The sequence below is a fragment of the Numenius arquata genome, chromosome 2 (assembly GCF_964106895.1).
Source record: "Numenius arquata chromosome 2, bNumArq3.hap1.1, whole genome shotgun sequence".
Lineage (NCBI taxonomy): Eukaryota > Metazoa > Chordata > Aves > Charadriiformes > Scolopacidae > Numenius > Numenius arquata.
The window spans coordinates 58,900,285-58,917,382 of record NC_133577.1 but is presented as its reverse complement, the minus strand read 5'-3'; the positions used below and the strand labels follow the sequence as shown (position 1 = coordinate 58,917,382).

Here is a 17,098-nt window from a genome sequence, read left to right as displayed (position 1 = left end):
GATTTATTTCCTTTAAGGAAAAAAAAAAAAAAAAAAAAAGAACTTTCCTATTTGGTAACTGTATTGTTTGAAATGTCAAGTCCAAATAATTGTCATGCTCCCAAAATCCCTGAAGCATAAATAACAATTAGGAGAACACAAGTGGTTCAGGCAAAGCTATTCTTAAGGAGATTCTCCTCGTCTTTCAAGCTGCAATTGCCTGGAAAACATCATCAAAATAATTCGCCTTAGATTAATCCCAGCATCCACTGTGCTGATGTAGATTCCCAGCAAAATGAATAGTTGGAGAGATCTGTTTTAAGCAGTGGATCTTGAGGAGGGAAGAGCTTCCCCTTGCTACCTGTTGTTGCTTTATGGCAGAGGCGTGTGGAGCTGCTTCAAGAACTACTTAAAATCCCTACAGGGTGTTTCCCAGCACAAGTAAGTCCTGGCTCAGTAATAAACACAAAGGTTGTATGGGCTATTTCTAGTTTAGAAGAAGCAGTAATGAGCAGCTAGCTGTAATGAGTCTGATGAAAGGCCACATAGAGGAAGGGAGCAGTCTCATCCATGGCAGCCATTAGACCCGGCTCAGGGAGTGGAAAAGATAAACCACTGGTTGCAAGTCAAAGGTTGAGAAACACTGTTGTGGTTCCACAAGCAGCCATTCAGTACCTAAAGGGGGCCTACAGGAAAGATGGGGAGGGACTCTTTATCAGGGAGTGTAGCGATAGGACGAGGGGTAACAGTTTTAAACTGAAAGGGGGGAGATTTATACTAGATATTAGGAAGAAAATCTTTGCTGTGAGGGTGGTGAGACACTGGCCCAGGTTGCCGAGAGAAGCTGTGGATGCCCCATCCCTGGAGGGGTCCAAGGCCAGGCTGGATGGGGCTTTGAGCAACCTGGTCTGGTGGGAGGTGTCCCTGCCCATGGCAGGGGGGTTGGAACTCGATAATCTCTAAGGTGCCTTCCAACTCTAACCATACTATGATTCTGTGATCTTATGATTGGCAACAAGGGATCTTACTCCTTCTATTTCGCTGCTTCTGTCACAGAACCAATTAACAGAAAAAGAAAGAAATGCAGATAAGAAGAGAAACATAATTTAGGATCTCTCACAGAGATGATATTCCTCTGTCCATAGTTAAAAGAAATGTACACATGGCCAGTATTTGCATTCAAAGCTCCTTTGTAAAAGGAAGAACTTAATAGTTCTAGAGCATAATATCACAATACCAAAAGCTTGCTTAGCTTAATGCTTGGAAAAAGTAAACCGACCCCACGGCATGATGACACTAGAGGAAATGTCCCCCTGAAGAGAAGGGGTGTTAGGATAGAAAGCTAGAGAAAGCCAGAGGGAAAGGAGAGTCAGTGCAGAGCTATGCCAGAGAGGAAATGGAGCAGAGGGTATGGAGCTAAATCAGGAAGGAGTGGGAGGCCACAGGCAGAATAAGAAGGATTCAGGGATACAAGCAGGAGGGTATGAGAATGTGGCAAGACAATAAGGGCTGACCAGCAGAAGAGGCAGCATGACAAGAGTCAAAGAAGCAAAATTCCAGGCTGTTGTTTCCTTTACCATGTATGCGCCACAGCCTAAGGAAACTGCTCCCAAAGGGGACACGTTTAAGAACATTACATGAAATTAAGAGAAATTTCTTTCATAGACTTTCTCCCTTTTTCACCCTTCTTAGTAACAAAGGAGCTGTGCAGCTGTTGGGAACACCCTCCTCCATTAGAGGAAAACACAAAAAAGCAAAGTTCAGCCTATGTCCTTGTTGAGTATATAACATCATACGCACAGTGGCTATAATGCAAGGAGATCTGGTATGTCTACAGCAGTTGGTTTATATATCTGCTTTCTGTCTTGGATTTGTGTATGTTAAAGATGATGAATTGCTTCAGGAATGAAATTGTGCCTTTTAAACCAGCTAGGCAGCTGTGGGATACGCTGTGGGATCATCAAGCACTTTGACCAAGCAATTTTGATGTAATACCAATATTCCTGCACACCTCCATCAAGACGAATGAAGCATTTTTCTCAGGTTTTTCTCAGCCCCTAAGTTATTTTCTTTTCTACACGTTTCAACAGCAGTGTAAGTTCCATAGCTCTGGAGGGATGGCTGAGCAAAGAAGGTGCTTCTTACTGCTGTAATGGCTCTAGGACAAATGTAGGGGGAAAGAGGTACTAATTATTGGACTCTCTTAAGTATTAAAAGATCCTTAACACAATCCCAGGCCCATGGCAGCCATTTAATGTAGTGGGAACCAGGATCTCGCTGAACTAGTTAGCACCACTTAAAATAAATCAGGATTGCATTGTCATTAAAGACACACAAATAAACAGTTACGTGTACTTCATCTTCATACTGACTAAGCCTGACAGCAATGAATCCAATTAGCTTTTAACTGAAGACAATGAAATTAAATCAAGAATGATTTTGCCCTTTTGGCTCTGAAATGTGTGTAACAACATGCACTTCCGCTGTAAACATCTGCTTTATTTTTTATTTTCTTTGTATGACAAAGTTCAACACAGAGAATTAATCCAGAAAAGAGCAAAAACTTTTCACAGCAGTAGACAGGGAAATCACAGAAGTACTTCCCCTCATAAAATGTTCAAGACTGAGTGTTTTTGTTTAGTTGTGTCGCACAGCTTTTATTTCCAACAGTTAAGATGGGAAAAAAAAAAAAAGAAAAGATAAACGACTGTATTGTTTTTACACTACTAGACTAAATGTAATCCCAATTATAAATCCTACAACTTCTCCAAAACTCATAGCATTTTTTTTGCCAAGTACTGAGCTTTAAGTTCTGTTCATTACACTAGAAATAGGTTTAAGCATGTTATTCTTAAATCTTGTAACAATAGATGAACATTAGTAGTGAGGCTGATGGCTCAAGCTCTACCTTTGAAGGTGTCTGTGAAACTCCTTCTGGAGGTTTAGTGGCCATTGTGTGGTTGTCATGGTTCAGAACCTAGCCATATGCATTAGTTAAGTGCAGCCAACCTTTTCAAAACTGTATGTTGTAAATACGTATCTAAATTCACCTAAATTCTTGAAGATTCAGAAGTAATTTGAAAATCATACCTCCTTGGACTAGATCTGATTTAGAGATATGCCAGAAATGCATAAAGGAAAAGAAAGGTTGTCCCAGGATAAAAAGTAATATAAAGGACTAAAGACATATAAAATAATCAGTGGTTGGCTAATTACATGCCATTTTATGTAAAGTATTTTAGTGGCCATGTTTAAAAGATTGGATAATACCAAGTTTATACATTCAGATTATTTTTAATATAAAGTCTTAAGATACTGTACAAAATTCCTCTAGAAGCCTATCAAAGCATGCTTAATTATAGGATGATTTGCATCTTTGATTGAAGAAAGTCTGCAGCACAAATATGGCTTTAGAAATTGGCTGTAGGGATAAGCACAGAAAAATAGTACTGTGTCAACTATAGTGTGAAAACTAAAGTGAAGGACAGGAAGAATTTCCTTATTTCTGATGAAATTCCTTTCCCTCGTTCACTGCTCCTCCACTGCAACTTGAAGAGCAAAGTTTATGCCTTTGGAATGCTGCAGATTGCCCCAAGCATTATGGGCTGGGATTTGTTTTGGTTTGTTTTTTTTTTCCTTTTTCCCCTCTGGGGACAGAAAGCATCTTGGGATCTCTCCTTTCCTTGACAAACTGCATGATTTGTTTGCCAGTTCCAGCTTAACATATGCAGTCTTTAAGAGCAGTGCATTCTTTTGCTCTCTACAAAAGAAAGGAAAGTCACTAAAAAGTCTAAGGAAAATGCCAAATTCCCAGGAAATAAAAACTTCTGCCTCTCCGTGTGTGTGTGAAGTTTAATAGCTTTTGAAAGAAGTGACATTTTTATTGCTTTGAGGCATACATGTATTGCAATAGGTTTTATTATTTTGGAAGATGGAAGTGTCAAGAAAGAAGTTCTAAAAAAAAAGATAAAAGTGATGTTACATTGAATAGAAAATATTCGCATTTCATTTGTTTAAAAATAAGCTATTAAAATGCATCATGCAATTGTTCACATGTCAGCCCGGACAAATGAAGCAAAGATGCCGTCTTCTTGAGAAAGTAGGTTCTCAGGCGTATCATATTCTAAAATGTTCCCTCGCTTCATGACAATGACCAGGTCTGCCGTTAGGATGGTGTGAACCCGATGCTGCCGTAAAGAAAAGCATACAGAAGTTTTCATTATGATAATGCTCACTGCAGTTCATTAACGGGCCTCATGCAAGGCATAGCAACTTGCTGAAAGGCTGTCCTTGGAGTATTTGGAGTAGGTCCTTGTACTGTATCTTTAATCTGAAGAGATCTCCAATTACTTTACAGCCTCTGGCACCAAGCCTGAAAATACTTAAGCATGCACTTCACTTTCGGTCTGCTAATTGCCATTATGGACAGCACAGCTGTTGGAATAAATCCTCTGGCATCCCTGACAAACACCTTCCCCTTTAGGAAACACGGGCGAGAAACATCCTGGGTATGCCTGGAGCGTGAGGTGGCTCAGCGTCCCGCTCCGCTCCTCCATCTCTGTTACCCTGACTCTCTGCTCTGCATCTGTCTTAGGGCGCTCCTGGGCTGTTCTCCTTCTGTAAATCAATTGGCTCCCTCTAAAATTAAAATTGTATGGGCTACAGGCAATGGTTTAGCTCCACAGGCAACAGGAATGAAACCAGGCTGAGTTTGATTTCAATGCCATATGAATACAGCCAGTCAGGTGTAGACAGGGTGAACTCTAAAAGTGTGATATTTCACTATAAAGGCTGAAGGTCAGGGACTAATTTATGGAGTAGATTCCTCTAACATTATAGATTCAATGTTAGCTGCCTGTCTAAGCTTTAGATAAATATGATCATGTAATTAAACAAACCCAGGAACCACACAATAAACACCTTCTTGCACTGTCATCTCAGAAGCTGTGCAGTAGAAAGGAAGCAGAGTGAAAGGAAACTAAAGAGGTAAAAATAACTACCAAAGAGCCAGAAGTCTCGTGAATAGTGTGGACTGAGAGAGTCTACTTGTGAGTCTTCACCAAAGTGGTGAACAGGCCGTCCTCTTTGAGGAGTAAGTTTGAGGCAGTGTCACATTCAACTAGAAAGCCCTCAGAAAGGACTAGGACAATATTGGCATCCAAGATGTGAGATACGCGATGCTGGAAAAAAAGAAAAGAAAAACAGATGGGTGAAGGAAGGATCAGCCACGAATGAAGAGAGGGAGGAAATGAAGGCAACTGTGTGAGCAAAGCTAAATATTAAGGTGTGCCATTTCACGTGAGACACCGACTTTGGAAAGGCAAAGCAAAAGAAAAGTGAGATTCCAGTCAGAAGGACAATATTGAAAATTTGAATGGCATGTAACTGAAGAAGAAACGTGCTTACTGCTAGCATCTTCGGCATTTACACATCCAAGAACCTCAGAGCCTATTGTAAATGAGCTAGGTTAAGTGGTTTGCTTGACACAAACTAGTCACTGACAGACTTGAAACCAGAGTGCAGGAGGCATAACTCTAATCTCTAACCGCAGGACTGGATTCCAGACAAAGCAAATTAAACAGCTGTTGAAACTCGTATTTATCTCATGGATAAAACATCTGTTTGTTGAGTAAGTCTGCCATCACAAGGTGGAATACTGTGTACGTGTGTATGTGCGTATGCATGTATGCGTATGCACATACACGTGCATACCTGCAGAGATACATGGAACTTTGGGGCACTAGAAATGCCAGGAAAAAATATCATAAACCCTTACTTGAACAGATAATAATTTTTGAGCAATTCCGACCAATTCCAACTTTTAAAACCTTTACCATAAACCCAACTTTTTATTCTGAAAGGAAAGATAACCCAATTTAAGAAACCCCACCAACGGGCTTTTGAAATTTAAGCTCCTTTTATAAATTTGTGCCATGATTGTAGACGCTATACACGCATAGACTTCAGAGGCAAAGTTCAAATCTAGATTTTGATGCAACTTTCAATAATGATTTAACCCATGGGTCCAGTTTAAATTTTTTGGTGAGAAAGACTCCAAATTTTCTTGGGGACAGTGTAGATGGTGAAGTTCTCTGTAAAGTACTTCTTCAGAGCTAAATGTCTTAGTTTGGCCCACTTGCAAGACAACGTTTACTGGAAAATTTCAGGTTGACAGTAGGTGTCTTGACTTGTTCTAATATCTGGGAATACTCTGACCTTGTGTTTTAGTTTGTGATAGTTTTAGTTTTATATAGTGATGTTTAACTGGTGAAAGGCAAGATTAGCTGCCTGAGGAATAAGGGAAGAGAGCATTTGCTGGCATCAATACTTACCGCTATTGTTACAACCGTGCGGTCTGCAAAGGCAGTCATCACAACCTTCTGCAAAATGTTTTCCTGTCAAAGGAAAAGCCTTACTTCAGTTACTCCATCCTTTTACATTTTAATTCATGTGTATTCAAGCACATAAGAGAGAGGATCGTATTTCATACTCTCTCTGATCTGTGCACCAGATTCTCAGTAATTAAATGCCACACGGGATTTTCTAAAACATTTCATTTCCCCCGTTTTTTCCCCTCACCATAGGCATCAATCCCCAGAACACATCAACAGCAACAGTTGAAACCAAACACAGGAGAAAGGCAAAAAAGTATGTCAGTTTTTTCTGCTAAAGAGATCTCATGGCTGACATGTAGAAAAGATGATGCCTCCTCTCCTTGTAGATCCATGCATCAATGGTGCTAATTGCTATACTCACTGTGGCCATGTCAATAGATGCTGTGGCTTCATCCATGATGAGAATGCTACTCTTGCGGACAAAGGCTCGGGCCAGACAGAAGAGCTGCCTTTGCCCTACACTGAAGTTCTCTCCACCTTCTGTTACCATTGCATCTGTAATAAAAACAGTTACTTTGAATATCATGGAATCAGGGAATTGTCAGAGTTGGAAGGGGCCTCTAGAGATCATCTAGTCCAACTCCCCTGCTAAAGCAGGGTTGCCCAGAGCACATCACTCAGGGCTGCATCCAGGTGGGGCTTGAAGATCTCCAGAGAAGGGGACTCCACCACCTCCCCGGGCAGCCTGTTCCAGGGCTCTGGCACCCTCACCGGAAAGAAGTTCTTCCTTGTATTTAAATGGAACTTCCTATGTTCCAGCTTGTGCACGTTGCCCCTCGTCCTGTTACTGGAAACCACTGAAAAGAGTCCGGCTCCATCATCCTTCAACCCACCCTTTAGGTACTTGTAAACATAGATAAGAATCATAGAATCATAGAATCATAGAATCGTCCAGGTTGGAAGAGACCCTTGGGATCATCGAGTCCAACCATCTACCCTACACTACAAAGTTCTCCCCTATACCATACCCCCCAACACCACATCTAAACGTCTCTTAAACACATCCAGGGATGGTGACTCAACCACCTCCCTGGGCAGCCTATTCCAATGCCCGACCACTCTTTCTGTGAAAAATTCTTTCCTAATGTTCAGTCTAAACCTACCCTGTTGGAGCTTGAAGCCATTCCCTCTTGTTCTGTCATTAATTACCTGTGAGAAGAGACCAGCACCAACCTCTCCACAATGTCCTTTCAAGTAGTTGTAGAGAGTGATGAGGTCTCCCCTCAGCCTCCTCTTCCTCATACTAAACAGTCCCAGCTCCTTCAACCGCTCTTCATATGATTTGTTTTCCAGGCCCTTCCCCAGCTTCGTTGCCCTCCTCTGCACTTGCTCCAGCATCTCGATATCTCTCTTGGATTGAGGTGCCCAAAACTGGACACAATACTCCAGGTGTGGCCTCACCAGTGCTGAGTACAGGGGGACAATCACCTCCCTACTCCTGCTGGTGCAGAAGGTCTCCCCTCAGCCTTCTCTTCTCCAGGCTAAAGAGCCCCAGCTCTTTGAGCCTTTCCTCTTAAGGGAGATGCTCCTATCCGTTAATCATCTTAGTTGCCATAGTTTATATCTTTATATCATGGTATATCATTTATATCTTTATATCATAGTATATATACTAAGGCAACTTAGTTGCCTTAGTTTATATTGCACCACTGAAATGCTGTGTGTTCACACAGTCGGGTCCCAGTGATTTTGAGTGGGCACCATGAAAGCTCTGGTTGTGCACTATTCCAGGGCCAAGCAAAATTCCTGTAAAAGCCAATAAGCATAATCTTGAGTGATGACTGTAATGGAGCGATACCCAGAGAAGCGAGCACAGCTTCTTGGGAACAGAGCATATAAATATCCTTAAGCAAATAGCTGGCACAAATACTTAGCAAATCTGGTAGGTTGCAGGATAATATCTTAGTAATAGGAAATACACTTAATCTGGAAAGAAGTATGTGAGTTTCCTTCGTGAACCAGATCTGAAATGATAAGGAAAATGTTCTCTCAGATTCTGCTGAAGAAGCAGAGGTAAAACTGCTCTTTTTTAACTCTTTGCTGACTAGTCACCCCACTATGATGCTTGAGGCGCTGCAGGATTTTTCTGCAATGAGTGGAAAACCAGATTACTCTTCAGCTTTTTAGTATGAATATTCTCTCTAGCATAGAGACAGAATATTTATTCAGTGCCTATCAACTCCTACATGTTGGTTCAGAGTGTAAGATCCCATGTATCTGTTTATATATGTGCATGCTTATACATGCATAATTTCATTATTGGCCTATGTTCCCAGAGACTTGGTTCAGACATACCAAGGCCTCCTGGCAATGACTTGACCATGTTCTTCAACTGAGCAATCTCCAAAGCTTCCCAGAGTCTATCATCGGTGCACTTGCATTCTGGATCCAAATTAAAGCTGCAAAGAAAACCATAAGAAGAGTCTTGTTACTGTAATTACAGTTCATTCATGTCTTCTGCAAAGGAACATTTTGGCATTGTGTATGCCACTTGACTTCCCTCGGACAGACTGTAGACAGATTGGACTGAGCTAGGAAGGTTCCTTCCCTTTTACACCCCTTTCTGTTCCACAGCGCCCATCAGAAACATGCCATGCAATGCTGCCTGTCACCCCCTGATGGCATACACCTACCGGATGGAGCCACTGAACAATATTGGATCCTGGAGAATAATAGAGAGTCGGGAACGGAGAGTGTGAAGAGGCAATTTGCTGATGTCTATTCCGTCAATCACTATCCTCCCTGTTTAAAACAACACGCACAAGACATGTCAGGGAATTGCACAAAGCCTGTGATCCGCAGGTAGCAGACAGAAAGAGAAAACAGCTAGTTTGGGCTGGACTCCAGACGATGAGGCATCCGGCCTCTGCGGTCTCTCAGCACCGTTATATAAACACGGGGAAGGTGGACGAATGTATGTAGTAACGCAAGCCAGAGGGAATCCAGTTTATTAGAGACACTGTGGCCTAGCTCTCTTTATTTCCCCCTCTTCCACCTTCCCTTAAAGGAAATATGTGGCTTCCCTGCTATGTGATTAATGAGAGCACCAGAAGGATAGTTTATTATGGGGCAACCTGCACTTTACAGCCAAACAGAGTGAGAACAAGAGCAACTTACGTAATTAGCCATGTCCTGTGCCCTTCTCTCTTCCCCTTGACTTTAACAGTTGCAGAAGATACTTAATTTGAGATTGTGCACAATTCCTTTTGCATAATGCATGTACGTATCTGCAATTCATACATCAGGAGCCAAAACTATCCTTCAGACTCCAGAAGGAATAGGGTAGCATTAACTTTTTAACAAGAGGCCGATCAGAAAAACAAAAAGGATGTCCTACTCCAAGGCATTTTAATACCATTCATGCTGGTTCCTACAGCTCAGTTTCACTTGAGTATTTGGTTGCCAATTAGCCACATACTGTTCTGCTAGCATAAGATTACTGGAAGCCGTCACATTAATCACTCCTTAACCTAGTAGTTCATTCCCTGACAAGAAGTTGCTGCAACAGCTGGGATACTTGGTAAAGTAAGAGGATTTTTCCTTTTCTAGTCACTACTTCAGGTCAGTAAGCATATGGATCTCATCTGAAAATCTGATTTATGATGTGCTGGGTGTGGCAACTGCTGATATTCAGCCAAGGGAGATCGGGGAAACATACAAGAGAAACTGGTTGGCTGCTCTATAAGTAGAAGAGGGCGAGAAAGGCAGAAGAAATATCTTCCTTTAAATCGTCAAACAAAAGCCAGGAACTACTGACCCCACTGACTTTCCCTGGACACAGAAACTTCCTCTGGGTTATGGGGAAGGGATGGGCCAGGGCAAACTGAATGAGGATATGGTAAGGGGTATTTTCGTCAGGCTCACTTCTGCAGTTTCCCTGTGGATTACTTCACCGGGCAGCTGCACTTCGAACTGGAAAATATCTAACATTAAGTTCATCAGTTAGTTGTCTTTCCCAACAGTGAGAACCTAACCATGAACTGGCAAACACATAGATATTCAAAGCTATGCAGGTATGTCTCTTCTGTCATTCCCAATTGTCATGATACTGCATTTTGTAGGTTACTCTATGTGGCCCTATTCTGATGAAAGAGTCAATCTCCACCTAGTTGGACTACCATTAGTCTCACACTTTTATTAGAAGGTCAGAGGAGCCAAGATTTCATCTGTATGGTGCAAAGTCCAATTGTTTTCAGACTTTCAGAAAGTCTGAATCAGGTCATAAGACTTCAGCATAACACATCAGCGGTTGCATAAACTTAAGCAATTCCTTTTCTTCACAAATGAGGACATGAGAGAAGGTTAGCAGAAGATGAGGTGGACCAATGAGAGAAAAATTAATATGGCATGCATTGGGAATAGGGGAATTCATTTTTGATGGAAGCCAGTGTGTTCAAGGAAAATAGAAGAGCAGATGAGGAGACCTAAGTGAAAAAGTGTATTAGAGAAGAGTTGGGAAACCAGGAAGGCAACAAAGGGTGTCCAAGCAAGACAGAAGAGAAAAGAAAGCTGGTTTGAACAGAAGGCAAGAAAAAGGAAACACTAAAGAATAAAAAAAGAAGTGAGAGTTGAGGAATAACATGAACACATACAAATACAAAGAAATAACAGAGCCATAAGGAACCAGGATGGACAACATGAATGAAATCTGGCTCCAGTAAAGTTACTCGAAATCTTGTTATGTAACTTTTAAGAGAGCCAGGACCCCACCCAGAAGTGGACCAGCATAGAGGCCAAATATGGGTCTGCTGAGAGACCGAGAGAGAGGGATATGCACAAAGGATAAACAGAGCTTGATTAGAAAAGACTTAGGCATTCCCATTGGGAAAAATCAGGGATACAGAAAGAACAGACATAGAAAAGATAAAGAAAGAAGATTAAAGTACAAGGAAACTTAAAGTTGGCCATAAATATAACTATTATTTGTTTGCACTATTTATATATGCAGGAACCCCAGCCATTAATCAGAAACCTATTACCATAGATACATATAGGCACAGAATCACAACAAAAGCAAGTATTAGCGGCATTATTTATCCTCCCACATCCTACTGGGGTTTCCCTACCAAATGTTCCACACACAATTAGAATTAAATTAGAAACATGGAAATCTTTGAAATAAAAAGATGACTTTCCAGTAGGTTTCCATATTCCTGCAACAGTACACAAGTATTATAAATGCCAGGGTGCATTTTGCTGCATACCAGTTCATTCCAATTATCTGGGAGAGTGAAATGCTGCAGGAGTGAAAATATAGCAAAATGTTTCCAAAACCTTAAGTCAGTTCCTGCTGTAGTTGTGGGAAACCACAATAAAATAAAAAATAAATATCAAGGGAATGGACTTGTTAAATTCTAGTTTCTATTCTGCTAACATTTTGACAGCTATTGTAAGTTAATGCAGTTATTCCTTAGGGGGAAATTTAGAGGCTCCAGAGAGTTGCATATTTTTTCCTCTTATCTCAAAAATGGCATATTATTTTGTCAGAGCGTCCTAAAAAAAAAATAAAATAAAAAAAATTGGAAGTATAATCTGTGCGTAACATTTCCTGGAAGAACCAAGTGCTCCTCACAGTAGGACACTTTGTACTTTGAAGGATCAGGCATAACAAGTCCCATTCTGATCAAGTATCTTCTGAGCCAGAGAACCAGGATATAAACTATCAAAAAGTCTCCTTGCTTTTTCTGAAGAAATAAAGATTAGAAGTGACAACATAGTCTAGTGAAAACTAACCATCAAATATGTCCACCATTCTGAAGAATGCCAAAGACAGGGATGACTTGCCGCTGCCAGTACGACCACAGATTCCAACCTGCAAAAGAAAGCAAGATGTTACTTACGGAGGAAAGCTGCAAATCAGACATGTAGTCCTTCTGGGAAAGCTGGGCTGGACTGCCCTGCTGGTGAGAAGAAACGGCCAGTGGCAGACACCCAGAAAGAAACAAAAGAGCACGGCAAGCAGACTCCTGCTTTCTGCCCCTCAGCATCATGAGGACTTATCCCAGAAACATTTTTGAAATTTCAGCATTTTAACCTGGACTCCTATAATACTATATGCTGAAGTGCGAAATATTACTGCATTTTTACTTAGTTCCAGTCTGGTGTTCATCTAATCTCATCTGGCCACTTAGGCTCACTCTATGCAAAGGCAGTGGACTTGGAAAGAAAGGGGACTCTGAGAAGGAAAACTGTTCCCAGGCAAGAATAAAATGTTATGAGTGTAAGTTTCTTGACCCACGCCCAGGGACCTCAGAGAGGACCATCAATGTATATAGATGTCTCTGCAAATTGTTGTTACTCTTGCTCTCTGACACCTTAGGAAAGGCAGCACACTAAGGAAGGATCTGCTCCAGAATGAGGATCGTAGCCATTGCTTGACACAGTACCTTTTGTCCTGGTTTGATATATGCCTTAACGTGCTTAAGAACAGGCTTCAGGTTGTTCTCATATCGAACGCACAGATTTTCAATCTTGATTTCCCCCTCTTGGGGCCAGTCTTTTGGGACTTGAGAGGGATCTGAAATAGTTAACAGTAAAACAAACCAAAACGAATGCTATCAGAGGGTTACCTTTTATGACATTCCCCTTTCCCCCCTCTCTCCTGCCTGGGCACCTTCCTGAAGCCACTCAAGAAATGGAGTCCCAGTTTCCTGCCAGGGGGCATTTGGGAACTGCTTGGCGGGCACTTAGCTTCCAGATCTTGACACATAAGACGAGAGGGCAGATGCTAAAGTGGCTCTTGGCAATAAAACGGGGAGAAGCCAAATGAGCAGAGAAGAATGTGGTGTCAGCGCAGTGTTAACATGTTCTTCGGTCAGTAACCGGCACAGGAAGGGCAGTGCAATGAAGGATGTTGTTACTGCGGTACACCAGGAGCTGTTGACATTATCGCAGCTCGTATTTCATCCCTATTTGCAAATACACAGGCAGGTTTTGTCTCCAGACTAGGGGCTTGGCTTTCCAGGGAAGCTTGCTGGCCTGCGAGCGTTTTGGCCTTGCACTTCAAGCACTTCCAAAATACCAGTCAAAGCCACTTTAGTATCATAGAATCATAGAATGGTTAGAGTTGGAAGGGACCTTAAAGATGACCGAGTTCCAAGCCCCCTGCCACGGGCAGGGACACCTCCCACCAGACCATGTATGAACAGGAACGTGTAGTTGCTGAGGTCTGATTGCCAGTGCATCCCTGTCCTGTAGACCTTATCTGCTGTAAAGCATGTGACTGTTAGTGCATTTCTAACTTGTATCCATATTTTTGTTTTCTGAACAGCTACGTGGATGTTTTTTTTCATCCCATCTATAACTGTGCCCTGGTACTTTCTGATTGTACTACAGAGCCAAGCTCTGCCTCCCTGGCATTTGGTAGGGTTTTTTAATGTGGAGTAGTGTGGGCTACATATCTCATAGGTGCCTTTGGCTATCCTTGTCACTCAGATTGGTGGAGTTCCTACATGTCAATGAGAACAGATTTTGGCCAAAGAGGCGTTATTTCATATGTATGTTGTATGTATGTATTGTATGTATGTGTATATTTATATATACAAATTGTTATACGACCAAGTCTACCACGCTTTCTCATTACCACATTAAAAACCAAAAAGATTAGAGTGCAGTACCCAAGTAGCCATCATAGTTCTCCGACTCCATGTTCAGGAAGCTATGGACTTTCTTCACTGCCCCCATCTGCACCTCCAGATCAGCCAGATTCCTCACCACCCAGTTCAAATAGTTGGTTATCTGCATCACAAAATGAAAACAAGGACAAGGTCTGTTCATCTACCTGTTTCCAAATAAAGGCTGGATAAATTTGTAAAAGTCTTGGGCCTGACCCAGCACAGTGGGTCTCTTATTGATGTTTCAACAGTTCAACACTCAGTGCAACAACATCAAATATGTAATAAGCCAGCCATACTCCAAGAGAAACATTCCTGACATAGTGATTTAGTGCTCAGTATTCTCATTCTTGTTTTTTGAAGGTGAAATACGGAAAGGTTGTACCTAATGTCTGAAAATGTGACTGATTAAGGGAATCTTTGTTCTCAGAATCTAGTAATCAGAGTGAAAGGCATCTTCTTTAAGAACACAAAATCGAAATTGGAAGTGCTGCTTGCAAATACTGCATTTTCTAATCTTTCAAAGACTGCAACTAAAGATTTGCAAATATATTGAAGAGATTTGATGGGCATTTCACTTCTGTTTCCTTCTGTGCATATTTAGATAATTCATTTCTCTCCGTGGAAAATGTGAGGTTTTTTAGCATATCAGGTCAATGATATTTCCTTCTTGGTTTTTATTCCCATTTGTAATCAGAGGGATTTGATCAATAGTAAAGGTATTACCTGTAGCAGATAATAGTTGATAATTAGTTGTCTAACAATACCCAGTAGCTTAGAGAAGCAGATCTCTAGTCGGGACTGACTATTTAAGGCTAAAAATTGTCAAGCAATTTCTTAAACATTTCCTAAACATATCTAACTCTTTATTTAGGTGCTCATATAAAAAAGAAAACCTGATCATTTTATGAACAGTTGGTTGCCAAGCACCTTTAAAAACTGAGATACTTTACAGGCCTGAATAAAGATTTATACGCTAAACTTAAAAACATCCTACACACAAACACATTGAGAGAAAGGTTTTGTCATTTATTTATGGGAGATTGCTGAATCTGCCAAATAAGAAGTTTATTATGAATAAATCACCCAGCCCCACTTCTTTTCCACTAATACTGATGCAATAGGCATACGGTAAATAATGTTCACTGGGATTCAGCAATAACATTTGTTGTCAATTTAAAGGATTTAATTGCTTGCTTTATCCTTAGGATAGAGTTATTCTAGGGGGTATTATTTTCATCTGTTATTCAGAAACCCGCTCATTTGGTGTCCAGTTTTTGAGTCAGGAAGTTACGGAAATGGGTACATTTGCAGATAAGCTAAACATTTTGCAGAACTGCTGCTGCAGAGTAGCAGGCTGCAATCACAGGTCTGGCAGATTTGATAACAAGAGCCTGGCATCCGAAAGGCTCTACCCATTATTTCAACCTTCACTGCAGTTGTGCAAGGCAGTTGGCAATGTTTACACAAGGGGAGAGAATAAGCTTATGGATGTCTACTGTAAACACAATGTTGGTACAAGCAGTTTGCTCTCATCCACATCCAAACGTTGGGCCTCTCTCAGCTCCGAAGAGAAATGATACAAAAAACTGTCAGGGGACCCAGGATGACCCAATGATCCAACTGCATTCAAGGTTTCATCAGTGTTATTGTGGGGCAGGACAGAGACAGGTAATCATTTGATGACTGCGGCGTTTCTTCCTCTGCTATGCCAGACTTCAGCGAATGGCTAATTTGCACTAATGATCTGTTTGCAAATACAGACTAAATACAAAGTAGCCAAAGATGATGCGGATCTCTTGGCGCTTCCAGATGCCTGCTAATGAAGCAGGATTACAGGAATGTTTTTAGAGTGAAGTTGAAGCGCTGGGACTGATTCTGTGTTGCTGGCAGACTCTCACAGTGCTGCAACAGCAGCACAAAGGGGATCTAAGGCCACCCAAAGGCAGCTGCTGAGAACTTTCTGTTGTAACCATGGGCCTGCCAGCATTTACGTGCAAAGCCAAATCTCGGCGTCAGACCGATAGCCATACGCCTCCCCCATACCAGTGCCATAAAGCAGCCAGTTTTCTGCCATGCCAGACTTTATTTCAAAAATCCTTCCTGCCATTATCCTCATCCTACTTTTGTCCCCACTCTCACTGTTAATTTGGTGATATTTCTACTCTCTATGGTGATCATGCTCTATTCATCACTCTATGCTCATGATGCCCTGCTTTCTTACTGCTACCTGTCATGATGAACCATGCCTATTAGCCCTAAAGGTCCCAATCCCCAAATCCATTCAAAATTTCATGGACAATACTGGACATCTGAGTAGTTTCCTTTCAAAGGCAGAGCTGGAATTTCTGGTTCTTCAGCAATTATTTTATTTGGTCTTTGGTTAAACATTAGTCAGGTTATGGCAGTCTGTGGGATAGTATTTTCTGGCAGGTTTTGACATACACAGGAACCGACACTGGGTTGTGCAAAACAGAGTGCACAGCAGGTCCTCTTACGCATTTTTAATTTTCCTGCTTTGCTTGGGAGCACGCAGGGCCTGGGAATGGTTGTGTTTTTTTAATTGGCTCATAAAACCTGAAGCAAGTCCAAGTTGCCCTGAACTCTCTCAACTTTGGCTCAAATCCATTATTTGCAAGACTGTTTTTTTCGAGATTAAGAAAGCTGGAAGATAACCATGTGTATGTATTTTTAAAACTATCATAAAATTAATAGGTTGGTCTGAAAGTTCTTAAGCTTTGCCTTGCCTACATACCGTCAGAGCGTACAGGAGACCTAGCCCCACAAATCCCGAGTTAGGCCCTTCAGTGATGGAAGTAACAGCCGCAGTCAGAACTATACAAGCACCTAGGTAATCCTGGAACGAGAAGGAGGGAGAGAAAAATTTTAGACAACATTAAAACGAAACAAGAAAATTCCTTCAGATACAGAGCACATTTGGTTTACTAAAGTTTATTTCTGTAACGACACTTGGTCCTTACATCTGGGTTGTTTTTCCTGGAAAAGGTCAGGGGTTTTGGTGCCCAACCTGAAATACTCTAAATGAACTTGCTGAACACAAGTGAAACAGGCCAGCAATTTCTGCAAATCCGGTTGGGCTAGGGTTATCTT

At 41.4% G+C, this 17,098-nt stretch overlaps 1 protein-coding gene across 1 annotated transcript in view; it reads right to left on the bottom strand.

The window, feature by feature from the left end:
- Positions 1-2,495: 2,495 nt before the first annotated feature.
- ABCC9 (ATP binding cassette subfamily C member 9) overlaps positions 2,496-17,098 on the bottom strand; it is a 73,025-nt gene continuing 58,422 nt past the window's right edge. The window contains exons 31-39 of the mRNA XM_074168907.1: positions 16,743-16,844; positions 13,991-14,111; positions 12,761-12,891; positions 12,108-12,186; positions 9,008-9,116; positions 8,670-8,773; positions 6,736-6,869; positions 6,312-6,374; positions 2,496-4,166 (exon numbers count right to left, since the gene is read on the bottom strand). Of these exons, the coding sequence (XP_074025008.1) occupies positions 4,029-4,166; positions 6,312-6,374; positions 6,736-6,869; positions 8,670-8,773; positions 9,008-9,116; positions 12,108-12,186; positions 12,761-12,891; positions 13,991-14,111; positions 16,743-16,844 (981 nt within the window). The 3' untranslated portion in view covers positions 2,496-4,028. The remainder of the gene's footprint in view (positions 4,167-6,311; positions 6,375-6,735; positions 6,870-8,669; positions 8,774-9,007; positions 9,117-12,107; positions 12,187-12,760; positions 12,892-13,990; positions 14,112-16,742; positions 16,845-17,098) is intronic.